Source organism: Colletotrichum orchidophilum (genome assembly GCF_001831195.1).
Source record: "Colletotrichum orchidophilum strain IMI 309357 chromosome Unknown Scaffold_62.1, whole genome shotgun sequence".
Lineage (NCBI taxonomy): Eukaryota > Fungi > Ascomycota > Sordariomycetes > Glomerellales > Glomerellaceae > Colletotrichum > Colletotrichum orchidophilum.
In genome coordinates this window covers 90,423-110,580 of record NW_019173018.1, presented here as the reverse complement: position 1 = coordinate 110,580, position 20,158 = coordinate 90,423, and the positions used below count along the sequence as shown (strand labels likewise).

The window sequence follows — 20,158 nt, the reverse complement described above, 5'->3', positions numbered from 1 at the left end:
TTAACCCGCCGTCAGTTGATTGTGATGTGCAGTATGGTCTTCAGCGATTTGAGTTGCTTGCATCGGAGTTCCATTACCCTCTTCGGCAGGCGGCAAGAACTCCCCTTGCACGATCTCCAAGCAACTCCAAGCCTCGGTCGCATGCACGGTCAGCAGCGTTCGCCCTGTGCGGGGTGATGGCTTGTCAATTATGCTTTGGATGGTTCGCGGGACTGCCCGCTCAAAGCCCGGACCGCCTCTCTCTCAATCGGCCATGGCGGAACGATGAGATGTCTTTGCAAGAATATCCTGGCTGGATCTTTTGGCAAATAGCTTGAACGGCGGGGATGGCCTTCAAATTCCTCTCTTGGGGGTCACCATCAGCCGAGGCCGCTATATTTGGTGGACTGGCCATGTTATCACTAACCTTTATCACATGCATTGCGATCGAATCTGAGAGTCTAATGTTAATGTGCAAAAGATTTATGTATTGAGGAGCCATCATCAGAGAACTTTAAAAGCTCTCGCTCCTTCCTAAAACTAAGATATATGCATGAAGTCATCCACGAAGCCAGCCGAATGCGATGACACCAATTAAGTAGTAATCACCACTCCCAGTCCCCATCTCCCGGAGCATTTCACAAATGCGTAAAAGCTCGCCAGTGACTCTCTTACAAGACAGCCTTGCCGAGGTTGTCGTCGAAGTTGGCCTCCTTCATGGGCACATTGGCGCTGCCAAAGTCGGTGTTCTCGAGCGCTGTGCGTGCGGCGGGGGTCAGGGACTCCCATGCGATGAGGGGCTGCTGGTCGCCGACTTCGCTGGTGAAGATCATCTGATGGTTGACGGGCCAGATGCTCCGGTAGCCGATGCGGGGGCTGTTGCCGGTGAAGTCGATGCCAGAGGTCTTCGTGTCGTACTCGCCGTGCGCGGAGACGGAGACGCCAAGGACGGTGGCAGAGTCGGTGGCGGCGGAGAGCCAGACGACGGCGTTCTCCCATTCGTGGCGGTGCCCCAGGCCGGTGGAGGGCGAGTCCTTGGGCATGTAGTAGGAGTACATGATGGCGAAGGCGCCGTTGTAGGTGGCGCCGCGGGCGTACACCTGGCCGGTGCTGGAGGAGCACCCCCCTTCCGGAGAGCCGGTAGGAGCGAGGCCACCGCTGTGATTGGGATTAGACAAGAATAAGTGGAATGTTTCAAGTGAGAGGGACTTACCTAGTGTCACCAGCGGCGTTCACAGCAGGGTAGGGCACGCAACCGTTTATGATCTTGAGGTAGGGCTTGTACTTGAGGTACAAGCTGCCCACGATGCCTGAGGGAACTGTCTCAGGGAAGCCAACAACGGCATCATGATCAATGACGGCGCGGCGTTCGAGGGGAGCGGCGGTGACGGAGCCGGCTGCGGCAGCGAGCCATGCACCGAGACGGAAGAGGGAAGGGGCCATTGTGAATCGAAGTATAATTAGATGTGAAGGGGTGGCGAGGAAGGGTGAGGTGAGAGCTGGAGATTTGTCTTTCAGATGAACCTGGAGATCGTCTCTAAATATGTGTATCCGATGTCTGATCTGAAACTGTCACGACTGCAGACGACGGCTGTGACGTGGGGAATCTGACTCGGCGAGGAACGAAGACGGCTGAACTGGGATATTGGAAGACCAGCCTTGTTTGTTCCTGCGTCCGATCAACGTCGTCTTGCATCTTAGAGCCCCGAATCTCGTGTCTTCTTGGTCCTCTCACGACAGGCCATTCATCCACGGGCAAGGAGAGGGTGTCAACAAGGGGCCGCAGCCAGGGCGCTGGCAAACCAATGTCCCACAAAGCCCATCATCTCCGAGGCTACGGTCCCCCCCCCTCTGTATGGTAATCATTCGAGCACCTGAGCAGCGGGCTTATCTACGACCTCTTGACCCCGCCCGTGGCATAGCATTACGCAATTGGGCCGGTGAGGTCTGTGAGGACAAGGGCCAAGTGCCGCATGCCGATGCTAGCAGACCGAACCTCCCTCACGGGTTCTCTCGGACCCATTGAAGTGACAAAAGGTCGATATCGTGGAGTTGGGGAAGACTACATTGCACGGCCAGTCGCCCGTTGGGGGCCGTATAGGAGCAGGTGGTTGGAGGGAAACTAGAAAAACAGGGAGGGGGGCTCTGCAGCATTACAGGCCACACCCAAGGTGCCGAGCTGATCCCTGTCGTGGTTCCTGGATCTGGCATCTCGTCCGCCGCCAGTGGGAGACCATGTAACCTTGACAGTCCCCTACTATCACTTCCCCCACCCGCTCGAGACGTCAAGTGCCATCTGTGCGCCTCTTGGGTGCAAGCTGACAACGCCCTGGCGGTGACCGGAAATCCACGCCAATATGATATTGAGTCGTAACGTATGGAGCCGTTTCTTCCGCTTGGGGACCAATCGTACTTGGCTCGGCCGAGTGGGTTGCAATATGGAATGAGAGGAATCAATATTAATGACTTTGAGGGACCAATGTCAACGACTTTGCACATCGACAATGACGAAGCTTGACGAATGGCATGAAAGTCGCTTAACCCGGCCCGCCTGCCTCAGCCGCAACGCGCGGATATCGTTATGCGCCTTCCGGGGGGGGGGGGGGTGTGTTTGCCCTTACGCGAGCACATACGAAGTATACGGAGACTAACATGTCCGCCTGCGCCGGTGAGAGAGCCAGGCGATGAACGTGTGGTGTTTCTAGATTGTGTCTGCAACCGCGGGGCCCCCCGCGGGGGGGGGGGGGGGGGGTTTGTTTGCCACTTGACGATGATCTCAGCAGGTCAGGACCGAAGAATGGGGTGCCTCTGGCGAGTCGAAGCGCCGCTGTGAATGTTTGGCTGTTTTACAACGGTTTCGATACACGCTGGGAACCGCCGAGTGCCTGAAGAGGTCATTGACGGCTCGTGGCAGCGAGAGATTCACAATGTACGTCGACAGATGAATAGGTGGAGCCGCAAAGGCGGGTCAATTGGGTTCTTCTCTGTTTTAAGCCTCCGATAAGCTTTAGAGTCCCGCAAGGCAATTGCAGACAAATGGAAGTAATTGGAGGACCATAGGCTTGGTTGATGTAAGATGAGTCGGTCCGGTGACTTGGATGTGGCCCAGGCGCCAGGCTGCCCAATATTGTAATCTGCTCGAGTCAGGACTCTGGGGTCCTAATTACACGGCTGGCTCTCGAAGGCCTGCCAAAGGGGTTTGACGAGGGAGACGAATTTTGATACGACGAAAATGCAGCTGCCAAGCGTCTCTGCTAGTCCGATGGACCATCTTGGCGAGAGGACGTTTTGAAGCAAGACTGGAGAAGGATGTAGGTAACAGAAGCTTAGAAAAAAAAACTCGTGCCAAAATCGTGAGTCAAGACCGACAAGCTTGTATGTATTTTACATATATAGATCTAATGAGAGAGAGGAATTGAGATGGGTATCACAAAGCTTTCCGACCATCGTAACAACTGTTCGTGACAAATCATTGCCCTCCAAAATACAGGTCAAGGGCAATTCGCCTTTTGAGGCTTTTAACCCAGATCAAACATCCCCCCGAGTTCGCTTTTTCTGATTAACCAGACATCACATCAAAAGACATCATAGACAAGCGCATTAGCTAAAGTCCCACGATTCTCCCCACAACTCGTTCAAGTTCAATCCCAGTGCTTCAAGATTAAAGTCGGGATTGTATGACTGCGCCTTTGCCAACACACTGTCAGCGACGTGTGCTGGGAGTGCTGGGGAGAAGTCGTGAAGACTCACCTGCGGATCAATGGACGGTGGCATCCACGACAGGGGTTGAGGCAGGAGCCCGTCCATCGCATTCTGCGATGACGGGTAGCCCTGGAAGGAGAAGGGCGTGACCGACTGAGGGCATGGAGTCAGCCACTGTTTGGTTCCGAACGACGACATCGACGACAACGCCGACGATGACGACGATGGAGGGACAGAGTTGCTTACCTTTGGTCTCTCAGGAACCTCCAAACCAGGAATCTTGGACAGCTCCGAGGGCTGGCTCGATACCGGGGGTTCCTGGTTCGCCAACAGCTTGTAGTGCAGGTTGACGAACCGTTCCGCAGACGATGCCTTGGCTTGTTCGGTGGTCTTTGTGCCCAGGTGGGCTTCGAGAAGGCCGAGTGCTGAGCACATGATGGAGTAGCCCCAGGGTTCGTTGTTGCCGCACCGGAGGATCCTGTCCTCCTTCATATGGAGACACTTCTCGAGGAGCTTAACGGTGTGTTGCGAGTTGATCATAATCATGTTTGTCGAACCGCGCGGCTGCAGCATCGTGACACTGCAGAGGTTGACGGCCGTGGTCAGCGCGTCCTCGCGGAGAAAGTTGAGGCTGCGAATGCCTTGTTCGTAGAGCTTATCATGGAGGAGGACAATGTCTCGCGCGGCGTTGTAGTAAATGATTTCTGAGTACTGATACTTGGCGTTGGATTTGCGAAGCTTCAGGAAGGGCTGGTGAAGGGGAACAATGTACTGGCGGAGCTGGATGTGGAGCAGAGTGTAGGCGAGAAGTGGTCTCTTGCCGCCATGTGTGTTGTTGTTGTTGTGCTCCCAAGAGGGCAACGAGTCGATTTCGTGAGTGATGTCGTTTGTGTATCGGATCACTTGGTCGTAGTCGAGGTCTCCCGGCGGGCCACAAAGGATGCGGCTCAACTCCATGCGCAGCGGCAGACTCTGGCGAGCCAAGTTCTGGTAGGACGAGAAAGTGTACTCCTTGCCGTGTTTGGAAGGCGGGAGCTGCGTCGTGTCTTCGTCAAAGTCTTCGTCGTCCAAATTTCTGGGTGGCTGCACGTCGTAGTGCAACTGGCTCACCAGCGTTGGCAGCCCGTGGTCGAAAGAGGCCTGCATGTCAAACTCTTGCACTGTCGCCCAGATTCTCCGCCTCATCTCCTGGTTGTAGACTGAGATCTTGCCTGACATGTGGCTGGGCTCCCTATGCAGTCCGACGGAAATGCCGTCCTGGATGAGAGCGCCAGAGTTCGTCCAGAAGCGCTTCTTCTTCACAGTGTTTACCCGCTTCGCAAGATACAAGAGACATGCGATCTGGTAGTGAATGAGCTTTCGGTGCTTCACACTCTGATGATTTTGCCAATCTTCAACAGCCTTGATCCACTTTTCAGCGGCATTTTGGGCATTGGAAATCATTCCCGTGAATCTCAGAGACTCATGAGTGTGGATGCAATTCGCTACCGCGCAGATGGATAGGACAAGAGCGGTGAGTGCTGCGTAGCGAGATTCGCTTGGGTTCTCCCAGAACTCAGAGTATTCCCTGCGGAATGTGGGAATGTGAATGATGCGGTGCATTTGCTCGAACTGGTCAATGTAGACCTCGAGTAAGGCATCGCAGTGCTCCTTTGGTGGCAGGAGAGCCTCAAGCTGCGTGTCAGGCTGAAGGTAGAACTTGTCTCGGTCCTCCTTGCGCTTCTTGCGATCTTTGCGGTCATGAGCCTTCACCGGCTTCAGCCACTCATCTGCCGTCTCCTTCATGAAGGGACACAGACCGGTCAACTGTGAAGCAGTCAGATTAATATTCTTCATCACTATGAAAAAGGGCTCATATGAGCGCGAGAGACCTACCTCAATAAAAGCCATTGTAGCGTTGTGAGGACCAAAATACCGCGTTCTAAATTCCTTGCCCCTGAAAAAACGGAGCTCTGACTTGTCTCCATCGCTGTACTGATGCCAGCACGACTGCATGTCTGAGTTGTTTGCGCAAGGGTCGGCAGGCGCTTCATTGGTCTCATCCTTCTGAGTCCGTGGCGAGTTGGTGCCGGCTATTGTGCTTCCATCAAATGAGGACATGGCTTGTCGTGTGAGTTGAGTCTTGAGCTGAGCGACCTCTAGCTCGAGACGGCGGATACGGTCATGATCCTTGGCCGCCTCGCGGATGAGGGAAACATCGGCTTCCTTGCCGGGAACGGCCAGTTCGCCATTCCTCCGTGAGTCGAGCTGGGCAAACGCAGGGGGAACGCCGGAGCTCGCGTTCAAAACAGCCCCCGACTTGGTCTCGTAAGTGCAGCGATCCGGCGTGCCGCTCTTCAGGCACCGCTGGCACGGGTAGCCTCTGTCACAGGACAGCTTCCTCCGCCGGCACTCCAGACAGCTCAGGCGTACACGCTGACGCTTGCGGGGGTGCTGGGAGTTCTCATCGTCCTCGCGAGAGTTGGCAGGAGACAGACTCCCGGCCTCATCCACCGAGGGTGACATTGTATCGTTGGCGGAATTCATTGGTGATGCGGCTCGATCTTGTGGCGCTGAAGGCGGAGATGGTCAAAAACGAAGGGAAAGTGTGCCGCGCGCAAGACACAGGCCACGGCCACGGTTATATCAATCAGTACCGAGTGACAAATGAATCAGCCTCCGGACCGGAGGAGGCAGATTTCCCCTGCCGCTTGCTGTCAAGATGTGATCGAAAACCAAGGGAAGAAACTTCCCCCTGTTACTCAGCGCCAGCTACCGCCGAGCGAGCATCGTGAGTACCTTAACAGTTATGGTACCGTACATGGGTGGAGCAATGTTAAGCCTTGGAGAAAAAGCTTACATAAGACCGACAAATCCGAGCACCGAGGTAATATAACCGAGACCCTCCGAGCCCAAATCCCCATTGAAACCTATGGCAGCCATATGTGGGGCATCTGATAAGATTAGATCGGCCCTTCCCCTCCAAAAGGTCCCCATTCTTGACTCACACTACAGGGATTCGATCAGATAATTTTTTTGCTCACTTAAGTTGCACAGCAGACAGCTGCAACCCACAAGCCGAGCAAACAAGGGAATGAGCCGATGGAAGACGCGTTGTTCCCACCATCCTTACCTAAACCGACATGGCCTCCTCCTCCTCCACCTCTGATCATCCACATCGGGGTCCACGATCACGAGCATTGAAACCGAAAGTGTCAGCCTGCCTGGCTGCACTGACTTCACAAGCTTACCATGGCAGACAACGACGGGAGACAGACCTGACGCAAATGTCAAGCTGCGAAGACGCGACGAGGATGCGGCCTGGCTGGGTTGGGTGATGACAAACTGTACTCGACGGACGAGATCTCATGACACACGGAGTCGCCGTTGCGTGCTCCCCAAAAATACCTCTAAAATGTCGTCAGAACGTTTCTAGGGATACCTGCTCTATCTGTACTGGCGGACGATGCGAATGCCAGGGCTGTGCCACACCGACTGGCACTAGTCCTGCCGACGAACCCGGTCCTCGCGATGGGCCGTCTCCATCAATGGATCTTTTTTGTCATTCAAACCCTCGGGAAAGGCTTGGCGCCAGCCTCCTTCATCAGGTCAAAATATCCGGCTGTCTAGTTCGGCGAGGCTTAATAATTCACTAGAACGAGCCGGAGGCTCTGGAGCTGGGCAGCGAGAAACCACGACCGAGACTGACCAGTCAATAAACACTAAATCTGGACGAGCACGGAGCTGCTGGCAATGAAACAGTTTAACGGGAAAGGGTCCATCATACTCACACAATGGGCTTCTCAGCTTCGACGGACAACGTTGTCGTCGGGTCCCGAGTCCCAAAGTCATCGATCCATTTTGGTGGAATGTCTCCGACTCTCGAGTTTTGAGGAGTCTTCCTGTTCAAAGCATGGGACCGGGGCCCAGCCACGCGGGCTAGTAGTTAAACACTCGTGGTAACAAACCTTTCCAGCTGCAGCCAGTCGAGGCCATTTACGGCCCCTTGCAGATGGGGACTACGTCCGTCACTCCAGTCGGCACGAAAGAACACCCCACACGAGGGCCCAGAAAGCTTCTTGCAGACTTGCGGACTCGACATCGCGCGATCGTCCACGTAGCGACTGCGCAGCTTTCAATTCTCGCGGCGATTTTCTTCAACCCACCAGAATTTTTTATCAGATGTAGACATCCCTGTCGCCATGGATCGTCGCTCCGAGATCGGTGCATGGGCCGACATGAGCTAATGCGCCACATGGAGGCGTTCACGCGTTTCAAGGAGATCGACGTCAAACACTGCACGAAATGCTTGTTCATTTGCGCGACACACAGCCGCCATGGCCCCGGTGTATTGTAGCATGCTGAGACGGGAACTGGGGCGGACGCAGACCCGTGGCGATTGCTCGGGTTGCTCTGTTTCTTGTCACGAATACTCGTGGCTTTGTTTTTTTTTTCCCCATTCCCAGGGCAAACCAGCCAACCAGTCGATTTCTACTTTTTGAGGTTGCCGATTGATGATTACTATGCAGTAACGGTCTTCGACAGACTACGTACGATGCGTCTTCTCTTCTTTTCTCTGACCGGATTGCTGGCGATCGTCGGAGCCTTTCATATACCCGGCAGGGGCTTCGATAGGTTCATTTCCATTTGGCTGGAAAACCAGGCATGTATGCCCACATCCCTTGATGGCCGACGCCCTTCGCTAAAGTTGGTTGCCCAACAGGATTTTGCCAAAGTTGTTAAAGATTCCCACATTGTTGATCTCAAGAAAGAGGGGATTTTGCTTACCAACTACTATGCGCATACCCACCCCAGCCAGGCCAACTACATTGCAGCTCTCGCCGGAGATTACTTTGGCATGAACCACGACGAACGGGTGCGACTGCCGTTAAACATCTCTACCATCGTGGATCTTCTCGACTGGCGGGGTCTATCATGGAAAGCGTACATGGAAGACATTCCCGGCCCGGGTTACTTGGCCGCTGCCAGCGACGGCCAAACCGGTGGTGGAAAGTGGGACTATGTACGGAAACACAAGTTGGTTTGCCCCGGGTATTGCTGGATCCGCCGATATTAATGCCCTCTTAGCCCCTTTGTGTCATTCGACTCCATCAGCCTGAACGGAACCCGCCTGCTCAACATCGAAGGATTTGACGACTTCAAGATAGACTTCGAAAAGAAGCAGGTGCCCCAATGGGTATTCATGTCTCCCAACCAAATGAACGATGGCCACAACACATCTCTAGAGTATGCGACAAAATGGGCGCAAGATTTCCTGAAGCCGATGCTCGCCCCAGGAGCCTTCAAAGAGCGCACGCTTATCCTTCTCACCTACGATGAGTCTGAAGATTACGGGAAACCAAACAAGATTGCGTCATTACTCTTGGGCAGCGCGATCCCTAAGGATAGAAGGGGGACGGAAGACAAAACCTTCTATACGCATTACTCAATGCTGTCGACAGTTGAGTTCAACTGGGAGACCCCAAATCTTGGGCGTTACGACGTTGGGGCCAACATCTTCCAATTCGTACAAGACCTTGGTAGCAGAGTGCTTGTACCGAACAAAGATCCACCCAACATGGGTTCTGTGGACAACTCGGAGTCGTACTTCGGACCGCTCAATGGCGATGCGAGCAAGTTCCGTCCCTATCCGCCCCCGAATCTTTCCCTCAATGGGTCCAGCGGACTTCCTATCCTGGAGCATACTCGGTTACAATGGGTTTTCCACAACCAGCCGACGCCATATGATGGGAAAGGCACCCTCTACGACGCCAATTTCCAACCTCAGTACATTCCCCAGGCCGTCCAGTAGCGTTGGTCATAAGTCTTGCCGCAGCCCATGTACTGAGCTCTCATATGAGTTTGTCGGGTCGCCGCCGCAAGCACAGGAACTCGGGTTGTCGCTTTGGTTCAAAGCAAGCCAAATTTTGCATGCTTTTCCCCTCGAGATCCAATTGGAGCCATTATGTCAAAGTCCTCAGGGCGCGGTTCGTCCGATCGGGATTGTATGAAACCAATCTTGCGATCCACCGCGATGTTATCCGACATTTCGATCGCAGCACTTGCTGCGCGCTGCGATCTGAGCGATGTGCCATCTGAGAAGGGTAGACATTCCCGTTTCTGTGGGCGCATTTAGGTGATCTCACAACGACAACAAAGGATCGCTGCGCGGGATACCCCTGGCGGGGTAGACAATAGCTCCTTTAGGTCAAGCCACAAGATGAACGTCAAGGATAATTCGTGGGAAACGACATGGATGACATCGGCACCTGGGTTTCAGTTGACGGATGTGGTTGACGCCACTTAGGCTCAGCTGAAGCAGTCCGCGCTTTGGTTTCTCCAGACGGATTGAGGGCATCGATTTGGAGATGCAGATGGGAGATGGTGATTTAGATTGAAGCCCGTCAGTGAGCAATCAGTGCCAAACCACCTTTCATAAGATGCGGCATTATCAGCAACAAGAGGATGGCAGCTCGATCTTCCGCCTCAATACCTGCGAGGGATCCACCAATCCGCAATTTCGGCCGACGGGAGTTACGAACTACCCGTAGCATCACCCATCTGACTTTTTAGCCATGGCTTTGTATGTTCCGTTTGGAAACAACGGAAAGCCGCAGTTTATCCGCCGCTGAAGCGGCTTCAGAGAAGACTCGAATAGTGAATCAACGGGATTAGGTTCCGTGTCTCAAAATGACTCAGGGCTATCTAAAGCGCACAAAGCAATTTGGTAGCATTAGTTTCAACACCTAGAACTACCTAGGTAGCATCAGAATGGTGACCCTTCTTCTTTCTAGACGCAGGCCAAGCTCAAAGCAACTTGTACCACGCGAAGTTCTAAACTACCTATTCAGTCTTCACAATTGCGCTGACTTCGCCGGCTCCTACGAATAAAGTTCCGCGCCAGCCACTGGTTAGACCTCAATGACGCGAGCCGTCGTCGCGCTTGCATGCTAGCGCCAGGAGACGGAGACATTGCGCCCCACCGATAACACGAGGAAGCTAGCCACTAGCGCAGTCTATTGCAAGAATTGTTCGGTGGTGGAATGTCTGTGGAATGAATGTGCCAATTTACGCACGAAGAAATTTCTCCCTCTTACTCAAAGTTGAAAGCCACTTCTGCCAGCAAGATACGTCCCAATTCCCCGCTCTTGATCATTCCTCTGACATCACTGTCGAACCCTCGAGGTCGCAGTCCAGAATGCAACCGTCTACTGCGACACATGTCTTTTTGCTGGTGATATCCCGCTGCGGATGGGATTGGTGCTGTCAGCTTCCTCGTGGGCGGAGAGACATGCACGTAGCATCCAGTATATACGGCAAGATACTGTAGGGGAGACATCCCCCCTCATCAGAAACAGCCCCCCTTCCGGAACAACCGAAGCACGGAGAAGCACTTCCCGCTGTGGCATTCTGATATTTGACAGACTGACGGGGCTTTTACACGTTGGAACCCGTCTCTGTACTACTGTTTCGTATCCAGCTTGCTATCGTGTAACCAAACCATCCCGTTCGGCCCAGAAAGCCAACTTGTCAACATTGCGGGTACCGCTCGGGCATCTCACGACTTGCGCGACGCTCAATCAGATGTCACCGCCGCGTCGAACACGCACTAGCAAATGCCTAGCTTGCGCCGGTCTGTGCTAGAAGCATCTGAAGTCTAAGAATGGTAGCCGATGCCAATCTGTATGGCTGGGCAGTGGGATCTCCTTGACCGAGACATGTATTCCGCATGAACCGACGCTGCATTTCTATTACATATAGGATCAAGGCACGGATGCACCATTTCAAGGCCTTCAGTGCCGCTATTTCACTTCTTTTGTTCCTTGGGTGGCATGGCCCAAAGAAGACCGGGAAGCTTCCGCGTGGAAGCGTTGGTACATGTGGGCAAAGTGCGAACGTGTTTCCTTCTCTAGGCGTATGGTGTTGTCCGTGCTGTGCTCAGTTTCTCCGCAAATCCGATGAAACTAGACAAGCCTGCCGTGCAAAAGGCAAACATGAATCAGTCCAGCCACAGAGCACAGAATTTTGGCTCACCTCACTTGAAGATGTGGGGTGGTCTTATCCCACCGGTTGGCTTTTCCATCTTGCAGCAGGCTCGCACTCCTTCCTGGCAGACGATAATGGCAATGACTGAAATCTTGGAACCAGGAGAATTACCGGCTCTCCGGTGCTACGGGAGATGCACGGGACATGGACGAAACCGTCGCGCCCAGGACAACATAAAGCGAGTCACCAACGCATGGACGTAGTATCCACTGCCACGAGATTCGGTTGCTTGTCCCATCCATTCTGGCCCCGTAGCCAGAAACTGGCCCCTGGGCCAGTCACACCCGCGCAATATCACGGACTGTCCTAAGAGTTCGACGGGAAGAGACCCCTGATCCTTGACGAGTGGCATCTGCTCTCAGTTCCTCCACACACATGTAAAGGCTCATCCGGCAAGGTTATGGTTTCGCATATGTTGCTGAACGACTCCACAAGACCAGTGTCGTCGCTGCTCGAGCCCGTCGCCCCATTCCTGGCTGGCCTGTCTTGGAACAGAGAGCTTGCTGACTAGGAATTGATAGGCAGCGAGCTACTCACGCACTAAGGCCGGATGGACAAACTACCTTAGAGTTTGCCCTTATCATGGATTCCTGTGCGGTTCCCCTGAGGAAAGTCTGCGCGGACGGCATCCCACACCCCATACCTGCTTTATATGGCAGATGTCTCCCCACGTTGCCCCTGATCATCATTGATGATATGACAAACGTCTGTGGTTGTCCGCCAAGCATTGTAGCAGAGTAGCCCTGGTCACGGCGAGCCTTTCTCTGCTCCTTCCCGTCTATCCAGACTATCCTTTCTCTGCCCTCCTCAGAAATCATCATCAGCATCGTTCGCCATGAGGCAAGCGTTGCTGCTCGGCCTCATGGTCGCCTTCTTTGGTGCCGTTCAAGGCTCCTTGTTGGAGTTCGCTGCCATGCTACCCCAATGTGGGGTAGGTTATTTCCATCGTTCATATTTAAGAGACCTTGCTGACATTGATGTCTCTATATAGCTAGAATGTATACTCGAACAGATACCACTATCGGCTTGTAAGGTTGTGACAAACGACACTTGCATATGCAGTGATGAGGGCCTGAAGGCGAGCGTGCAAACATGTCTCCTTGAGCGCTGCAACAAATTAGAAGCCATAGGTAGGCTTTCCGTCGATCGACCACGGCTACAAGGAGATGAACTGACATCCACTTAGAAGTCGCAAGGATAGAGGCTCAAGCATGCAAACGTCCGGTTCGTGAGCGAAAGGTAGACATCATGGTGCCACTCATCCTCCAAATTACCGGAATCCTGGTGGTTCCTTTACGGTTATATGCTAGATGGACGATGATGCATCGATTTGAAGCCGACGACTGGATCATGATGTTTTGCGGGGTACGTCGGATCTTTGAGGAATCTTGGCAGTTCATCTTCTAACAGACTCTAGGTTATATTTACCGTCTTTGTCGTTCTTGGACAGTTGGGTAAGCTAGTCAATTATGTCTGGATACTCGACGTCCTTACTAACAATCACCCAGCCGGCGCGGTTGCATTTGGAGAGGACATTTGGATGGTCCAGCCAGACGAACTCACATTGGGTTTAAAGGTTCGACGACTCACCACCTAACAACATCCTTTCCGAAGCTGACTGCGGTAGCTCTTCTTCGTCGACGAAAGTTTTTACCTAGCCTGTCTAGGCCTCACCAAGATCTCGGTGCTCTTCTTCTACCTCAGAATATTCCCAAACAAGTCCTTCCGTTGGGCCACGTACGCGACCATGGCATACATCATCATATCAACCACAGTAGTTCTCTTGATGCAAATTTTCCAATGCATTCCATTTGAGTACAACTGGCTCGGCTGGAAAGGAGATTTTGGTCCGTACCACTGCCTGAACATCAACACACTAGCTTTTGTGGCCGCCGGGCTGAGCATCAGCCACGACATGATCATTCTGCTCTTGCCACTTCCGCTGCTGTGGCACCTCAACACTTCCAGGCGAACCAAAATGGGCATTTTTTTCATGTTCAGCCTTGGCGTCTTCATTCTCATCACCTCCTGTATACGACTTCGGTACATCGTTTCGTTCACGCGGTCACTCAACCCGACTTGGGATTTTACGGACCCACTGATCTGGTCCGGCCTCGAGGCATCCGTATCAATGATTGTCGTGTGCCTCCCTGCGCTCCGGGTTCTCTTGAAGCGCGGCTGGCCCAACATGTTCAGCACAATTGGCACCGCGGAGGTGAACTCGGTGCCGAAGAAGGCTTCAAACACATCGTCCCGTGGGGTATACGACGTGAAACCGACCGATTACGACGACAACATACTGAACGAGAGGCAAGAAGAGATTGCCGACAGGAAGTTTGCCGCCAGAGAGGCTAGAGCCGCGAAATTGGCGGAGAAGAGGAGGAAGTTCTTCTCGTTTAGGTCGACGACCGTGGAACCGAACGAGAGCGAGTTGGAGCTGGAGCTGGGCGATAAGATCCGGGGCGAAGTCCGGACGCAGATCCGGTACCAAAACGGCGAGTCGGCGACGAGGAGGAGATCGATGGAATCTGGGATTCACGTGCGGACGACGACGATTTTCCACGACGCGAATAGAAAACCGTTTTGAAACACCCGGCTGGCATGACGAAGCACACACACGAGCAGGACTGATGGGTCTTGTTTTCACATTTTTACTTCACAAACAGGCGCATTGCGACAACATCTCGGACTCATGACCCTGAGACAATTTGGAAACCCCGGCATTGGCGCTGGGGTATTGGTGGAGAGCCTTTAGGAGGTTGATTATACCATTGCATCGCGAGGCGTTGGGTGAACTAAAGGGCAACTGTCTACAAGAAAAAAGTTCTAGTCAAAAGTAATATTATTTCTAATCAGCATTGAACTGCTTACCAAGCTATGCCCATGTTGAGATTACGTCGAGCAATGGGAAATTTCTGATTGCTTAAGGTGTGGATAGTCAAGATGTCTGGCAGGTGTGAAGGAAAGGTTTATCGAGGAGAAGACCGACTCAGGTCCGGTGATTGGACGACGTTTCCATCCACAGTGCTCCAAGCGTTCAAAACTAAGCCTGGGAGGATATATCAAAGGCGCTTAATTGGACGTAGCGCGATCTCCTTGCCAAGAAAACCGTTCGTTCCCCCAGGATCTCCCAGAGTCTACCGCCTGGGGCACGCGGGGGACCTGTCTCATCGCTCAACGTCTCTCGCAAGACCCCGCGAGTGCGTTGCAAGGATCAATCCGGCTTAGAGTGGATAAGTAGCTCACATTTCATCCCATGAATGACCTGATTTCTCAACTTTCTGTGAAAGAAGGGGATTGACCGTAGGGTAAAAGGTTGATCCAGCACCGAGTGAGAATCACACGGCTCAGAGCGCTTGTGTGACCTGCAATCGGGGGGGGCTGACGTGGGCGAAGGGAGAGTAACGAACCGAGGGGGAGCTGAGGCTGGAGAACCATGCAGAGAAGAAGTTTGATTAATAGTGTCTAGCCATTGAACAAGCTTGTTTTCTGCGCCGCATCCGACGGGGTATGTGCGACGCCGGAGATACTTATCTTGGAGAGGGGGGTGTAGGAGCTCGGTTGGGAGGAACGTGGTAGCGTTTGGTTGGTTGGCTTATCAGCTATTGAAATCTCCCGGCATTTGATTCAGGCTTTTTCCAGATTCATGAAAGAGATGCAGTGGCTCGCAAGTTTGAACACCGCATGCTTCTTCAAGCGAAGCTACGGCTGTGCATGAAATCACTCTGGCCAACGGCGCAGGCTCCCCTGACCGTTCATGTTGAGAATTGGATGCGGGAACTAATGCTGCACTGGTTCACATAGACGGGCCGCATGTTTCAGGTCAAAAATTGAGGTATAACGGCGTCAAGGTATCGCGTGGCCGGGAGGGGTTGGGCACATGTGTCACCTCGGGGGCCGATGATTGGACGAACTGGACACGCGCTCTGCGTCCGGAGAGAAGTGAACGACTGCTTTCTTTATAATGTGCCTATTTCAAAATGTTTTCATTAAGTGAAAGAGTGGAGCGATGACATGTTGCTTCACTCTGCATTACGATAAGTGAAGAGGTCGACCGTTGTTGTGCGTGACCTTCAGTCGGCTTCGTGACCTAGAAGCAACGAAGAATGCCTCCTGTTACCGCTACAGGCATGTGAATATTCTTTGCTGAAGTTGATCCCAGTGTGATGCTACCACAAAGTCAGATATTCTCGTGGATCAGGGATCCGTGTCGCGAGATAGTGACTGAAGATGTCAAGGAAGCTCAGAGAGCGTGGGCCAATACTTTCCACACTATTTCCAGGCTTGTGAAGATTCCACTCCCAAAACATCGCTAGATTTTTGAGAATCACTCAGGGAAGAACGACATGTCAATTTCTTCGAAGCCTCACACTTTGATAGCTACTCGAGGAGGGCAACTTCAATGTGGGCACGGCTTCGGCATATTAAGCTCCCAAAGGTCCTGTTGCCAAAGTAGATAATCGTCTCAAATGCTATCAGCAGCGTGAAGTCCTGACCATTTTGAAATCAAACCGATACATGGAACCTTTCATGCTCGGTAAAATGTGGAAGGTAGCATGAAAATGAGCCGACTGATGGTTTCAATATCATGTCTCGTACATTCAAGAGTGTGATTGCTTCAGAGAAAAGTCTTTTTGAGCCATTTTTTGCGGTATTGAAGCACATGAGCATCGCTGCAATTCTTCTCGAAAGATTGAGGCAGCTTCCATTGTTGTTCGAGTCACTTGTTTCTCATACTAAGCCGCGACTCTTCTTGAATCTCCACTGATGCGCACAGCAGAGCTCATAGAGGACCCCCAAGAGGGATGTCGTCATCGATAGCTTCTATGCTTCTCGACAGACTTCACCAAAGATTTTTTGGTGTTCCATGAGGTTTCTATGTAGTATGTGAATGAATATCTTAGCTGTACCGAAAAGGTGGGTTGTGAATCATGATCGAAGTCGCCTTGCATACTGGGCTTGATATTCTCAACGGTGGGGTTCAGCTGGATGTTCTCTTCAATGACGTCGGGCGAGATATCATGACCCGCAGCTGCGGCGGCTTGAAGGAAATCCCTCATAGACGGGATGACACGTTCTATTCATCGTCCTACCCGTCAGCAGTAGCTCGCTGGCGTTCAGCCCCGTCAGAGCACAGATGGGATTGAACGAAGCGTTGAAGACGAACTTATACCACCAGTCGAATCCAACGTCTTGTGCGTAGAGACATATAGTCTTTCCGCCGGCGCTGTAGACTTCGACAAAGCGCTTGGCGGCTTGCTGTTGCTCCTCCGGGTCCAGGTTGGGGTGCGCGGAAGCGCTGATGTGGAGGAGATTGGGCTGCTTCTGCTACACGACAACCGGAGAATGTTTGTGGGTGTCAATGCGACTTATTACGGACAATACAATGTTTGAGGGCAAGCGTTTGAATAATGGGAGCTGGATTTTGGAGCTGTTTTGAATGAGTACGATGACGGTTTGGCCTAGGGATATGGCTGGGGTGATAATGTCTGGTAGACTCGGACCGGTATCTGGAACATTTTTTGGTGCAGCAAACGACGTAATCGACTCCTTTATCAGGGTCTTCTGAAGATGTAGAAGTAGGGATGGAGTTCAAAATACAGAAATCACGGCGGTGGTGAGTAACATGACGACAACACAACGGGCTTAACGTGACTGGTCCTCGGCAGGCCGCCAGTCTTCCTTATCTCCACGTTCGCAAGAGTCTATTGAAAAATCATTGCGACTCATAGCCTTGAAATTAGAACGGATGACGGTAGTGGCTTGGGATAACCCTCCGGCATGGAGGATAATAGCGGCGATTGTGCCGATGCCTCCACGTCCAACGAGGAGGGCGCGAGCTTTGTCAAAAACCATGTCGCGGGCTTACGTCTCGCATGATGGAACACAAATCAGTATGAAGGTAGTCTCAATTAATCGACGTAAGTTTATTTGAGCTCACCCAGAGATGCAGGCTCGATGAATTCATGTGAGCAGAAGGAAATTGAGATGCCTAGCTCTGGCTGTGCCTACGCTCAGCTTGGCTTTGAGCCGCGGCGCAACAGAAGCATTGGTTGTGTCATTGCGCTGTGTCAACCAGTAAAAGTAAAAATGGACGAATAAGTGTTCCGACATTGAAGCAACTGGGCAAGATCGCTCCCGGCGGCAACGGCGCATGAGAACGGCGCAAGATCCGGAACCGGACCGGCTTTTGTCTCACTGCTACCCCGCACCCCGCCATCGGGACCCACAATAAGACATGGACTGGTTTCCAGCCTCAATCAAAAGGGTAGAGTTTCCTCACAAATCAGTTCCCTCGCGGCCGCAATGTAGTAATAGCAATCTGGACCATGTCCCGCTCCCTTGCCCACTTTTGACAGATCAACCTGAGCACAATAGCCAACGTCAACCGCGCGGTACGACATCGCATCAGTGGGCGGCAAGGGCTGGCTTGGGTTGACTTTGTTACTCTGGTGCAATTACAGACGTTTGCCTCTCAATCTTTGCCCAAGGAATGCCTTTTCGAGCAGCAAAGCCGATCAGGTGGCCCACAGATAGGGGACACAAAGTTTGGTTAAGTTCCAGACACAAAAACGGAGTTCACGTCTGAGAGCAACCTTGAAACTTGTGAACGTGTTCAGTCCATTTGAGCGCCCACCGTGTTGACCATCCCACTAGACCAGATGTTTGACAGCTGTCAGGACAATGGCATCGCTTTCTTTTCTTTCGGGTCCGACTTGCTGGCTCACCCTTGACGTTGTATTGGTCATCGCTGCTATGTCAAAAGAAGAAAGTCCTCAGCCGTCCGTGGGGGGCCATGCGCATTTGCAGCTGACACAAGGCAAAGGCCAACGGCGCCGGACAGACGGTGGAGAAATGAAGACCGAACCACCTCTGACAAGGATCGCACAGACCATTTCTCGCAATTTTGTTGGTTCCTGGTGTTGGTTTCAATGTTTCTCTTTCCAACCAACTCGATGGCCAACCTCACAGGCCCCCTTTCCTAACACCTACTTCCCCCCGTGTCTCCCGCCCTCGCTCCATTTCCCACGACCGAAGCTTTTCGATCCTCTTTTTTAAGCTTCGTTGCAAACCTAGCGGGTGATCTAGATTCCAGGAAATCGAGAAGGAACAAAGCCTTGGTCCGTCGGAGCAACACTCATCGGAACTCTCGTACCACACCCAGTCGCCTACTTACCGGTACCCAATCAGAAATCCGAAACGATGGCACGCCAGGGCGAAGTATCGTCCTCCTCAGCCGCGGCGACAGGATCATCCGCCTCGGCTCCTTCGTCCGCGCCCTCCCCGCGCGACCGTATCACGACGCACATGAATCGCGACCACCAGCGCGAGCTCTCCCTCTACCTGCGTCACTACGCCGGCCTCAGCCGCTCCGCCGCGACCTCGCCGTGGCTCAAGGACTGCACCTTTGAGGGCATGACCATCGCGGCCGGCGGGCTCGGCGGCAAGGAGTTCATTGTCGAGTTCAAGCCGGCCCTAACGTCATGGGAGGACGTGCGGCCCGCCGTCGTCGAGATGGCGCGCACGTCGCAGCAGGCGCTGGGGTACAGCGACATCACCGTTGGGCACTTTGCGCCGCCGCAGGGCTTTGACGTGGTGGTGTTTGGGGCCGTTGCATTCTACTTTGTCTGTTGGCTCACGCTCGGGTTCGTGCTGCCCGGCACGCCGATCTGGTCCTTCCTCCAGACTGCTTTCCCCGGTGGACCCAGATTCTATCGATGGTTGGTCAAGGCCATCTTCCTGCCCGTGTTGGGAATCCACTTGAGCGAGTGCTACTGGTTCCACCGCACGAGGCTCCAGAGGCACGGTATCGAGTTCGGGACGAGCCTGTGGTGGACGTGGATTGGAAGTCTGTTCTTTGAGGGCCTGCCTGGCTTCTGGAGGTTCGATGGCATTGTCGCTGCCAAGAGACAGGAGAAGGAGAGCAAGACCCACTAAGTCTTGTTTGAGGAGAAGCAACCGGCAAAGGCTCTTCGGGAAGAGTATGAATCCTGTGTTCGGGACCGACTTGGTGCGTCATACTGTTATCAACTTGCAAGACAACGAGGAGGGGAACTGTGCTGAAAGAGAATGAACGCGAGGAGTGTTTCAAGGTTCAAATCTTCTTCCCTCAACATGACGGTCATGGTAGGGTAAGCTGTATGGAGATGGCCAGGCTGAGTGGCGTCATGGCCTTGAGGTGTTGCTGCTGCAGTCCTCAAACAGCAAGAATAAGGATGTGAGGCTAGTGTGGGCGATGTGAGACTGCTTGGGGGCAGACCAGAGTCAGCTGCCTCTATGGACTAGTGTCATGTTGATGGACGAGATAGGCCATCAGAGAAACGCCTGCTTATTATGAAGTAAGGACACATCAGAGAAGCACCCATTTCAAGATACAATTCATTCATTGTGATATCGTCCCGTTTGCAGGAACGTCAAGGTGATGAGAGTGAGCGGGAGGTGAGCGAGTTAG

At 53.0% G+C, this 20,158-nt stretch overlaps 6 protein-coding genes across 6 annotated transcripts; 3 read left to right on the top strand and 3 right to left on the bottom strand.

Moving 5' to 3' along the window:
• On the bottom strand, nucleotides 1-1,422 carry CORC01_07644 (necrosis inducing protein; the record flags this gene model as incomplete). The annotated part of the gene is made up of 4 exons (XM_022619279.1): nucleotides 1-164; nucleotides 407-432; nucleotides 655-1,137; nucleotides 1,193-1,422. The coding sequence occupies 4 exons, from the start codon at nucleotides 1,420-1,422 to the stop codon at nucleotides 1-3; spliced, it is 903 nt and encodes a 300-aa protein (XP_022474191.1).
• Nucleotides 1,423-3,579: 2,157 nt separating this feature from the next.
• CORC01_07643 (uncharacterized protein) lies at nucleotides 3,580-6,207 on the bottom strand (the record flags this gene model as incomplete). Its single annotated transcript, XM_022619278.1, has 1 exon — nucleotides 3,580-6,207. The coding sequence occupies one exon, from the start codon at nucleotides 6,205-6,207 to the stop codon at nucleotides 3,580-3,582; it is 2,628 nt and encodes an 875-aa protein (XP_022474190.1).
• A 2,008-nt stretch (nucleotides 6,208-8,215) lies between these two features.
• On the top strand, nucleotides 8,216-9,472 carry CORC01_07642 (phosphoesterase; the record flags this gene model as incomplete). Its single annotated transcript, XM_022619277.1, has 2 exons — nucleotides 8,216-8,697; nucleotides 8,749-9,472. 2 exons carry the CDS (start codon nucleotides 8,216-8,218, stop codon nucleotides 9,470-9,472), a joined length of 1,206 nt encoding a protein of 401 aa, XP_022474189.1.
• Nucleotides 9,473-12,541: 3,069 nt separating this feature from the next.
• CORC01_07641 (CFEM domain-containing protein) lies at nucleotides 12,542-14,293 on the top strand (the record flags this gene model as incomplete). Its single annotated transcript, XM_022619276.1, has 6 exons — nucleotides 12,542-12,637; nucleotides 12,698-12,836; nucleotides 12,893-13,071; nucleotides 13,124-13,160; nucleotides 13,215-13,282; nucleotides 13,334-14,293. 6 exons carry the CDS (start codon nucleotides 12,542-12,544, stop codon nucleotides 14,291-14,293), a joined length of 1,479 nt encoding a protein of 492 aa, XP_022474188.1.
• A 1,793-nt stretch (nucleotides 14,294-16,086) lies between these two features.
• On the bottom strand, nucleotides 16,087-17,225 carry CORC01_07640 (uncharacterized protein; the record flags this gene model as incomplete). The annotated part of the gene is made up of 4 exons (XM_022619275.1): nucleotides 16,087-16,178; nucleotides 16,661-16,747; nucleotides 16,800-17,034; nucleotides 17,211-17,225. 4 exons carry the CDS (start codon nucleotides 17,223-17,225, stop codon nucleotides 16,087-16,089), a joined length of 429 nt encoding a protein of 142 aa, XP_022474187.1.
• A 1,684-nt stretch (nucleotides 17,226-18,909) lies between these two features.
• CORC01_07639 (uncharacterized protein) lies at nucleotides 18,910-19,644 on the top strand (the record flags this gene model as incomplete). The annotated part of the gene is made up of 1 exon (XM_022619274.1): nucleotides 18,910-19,644. The coding sequence occupies one exon, from the start codon at nucleotides 18,910-18,912 to the stop codon at nucleotides 19,642-19,644; it is 735 nt and encodes a 244-aa protein (XP_022474186.1).
• Nucleotides 19,645-20,158: the final 514 nt, after the last annotated feature.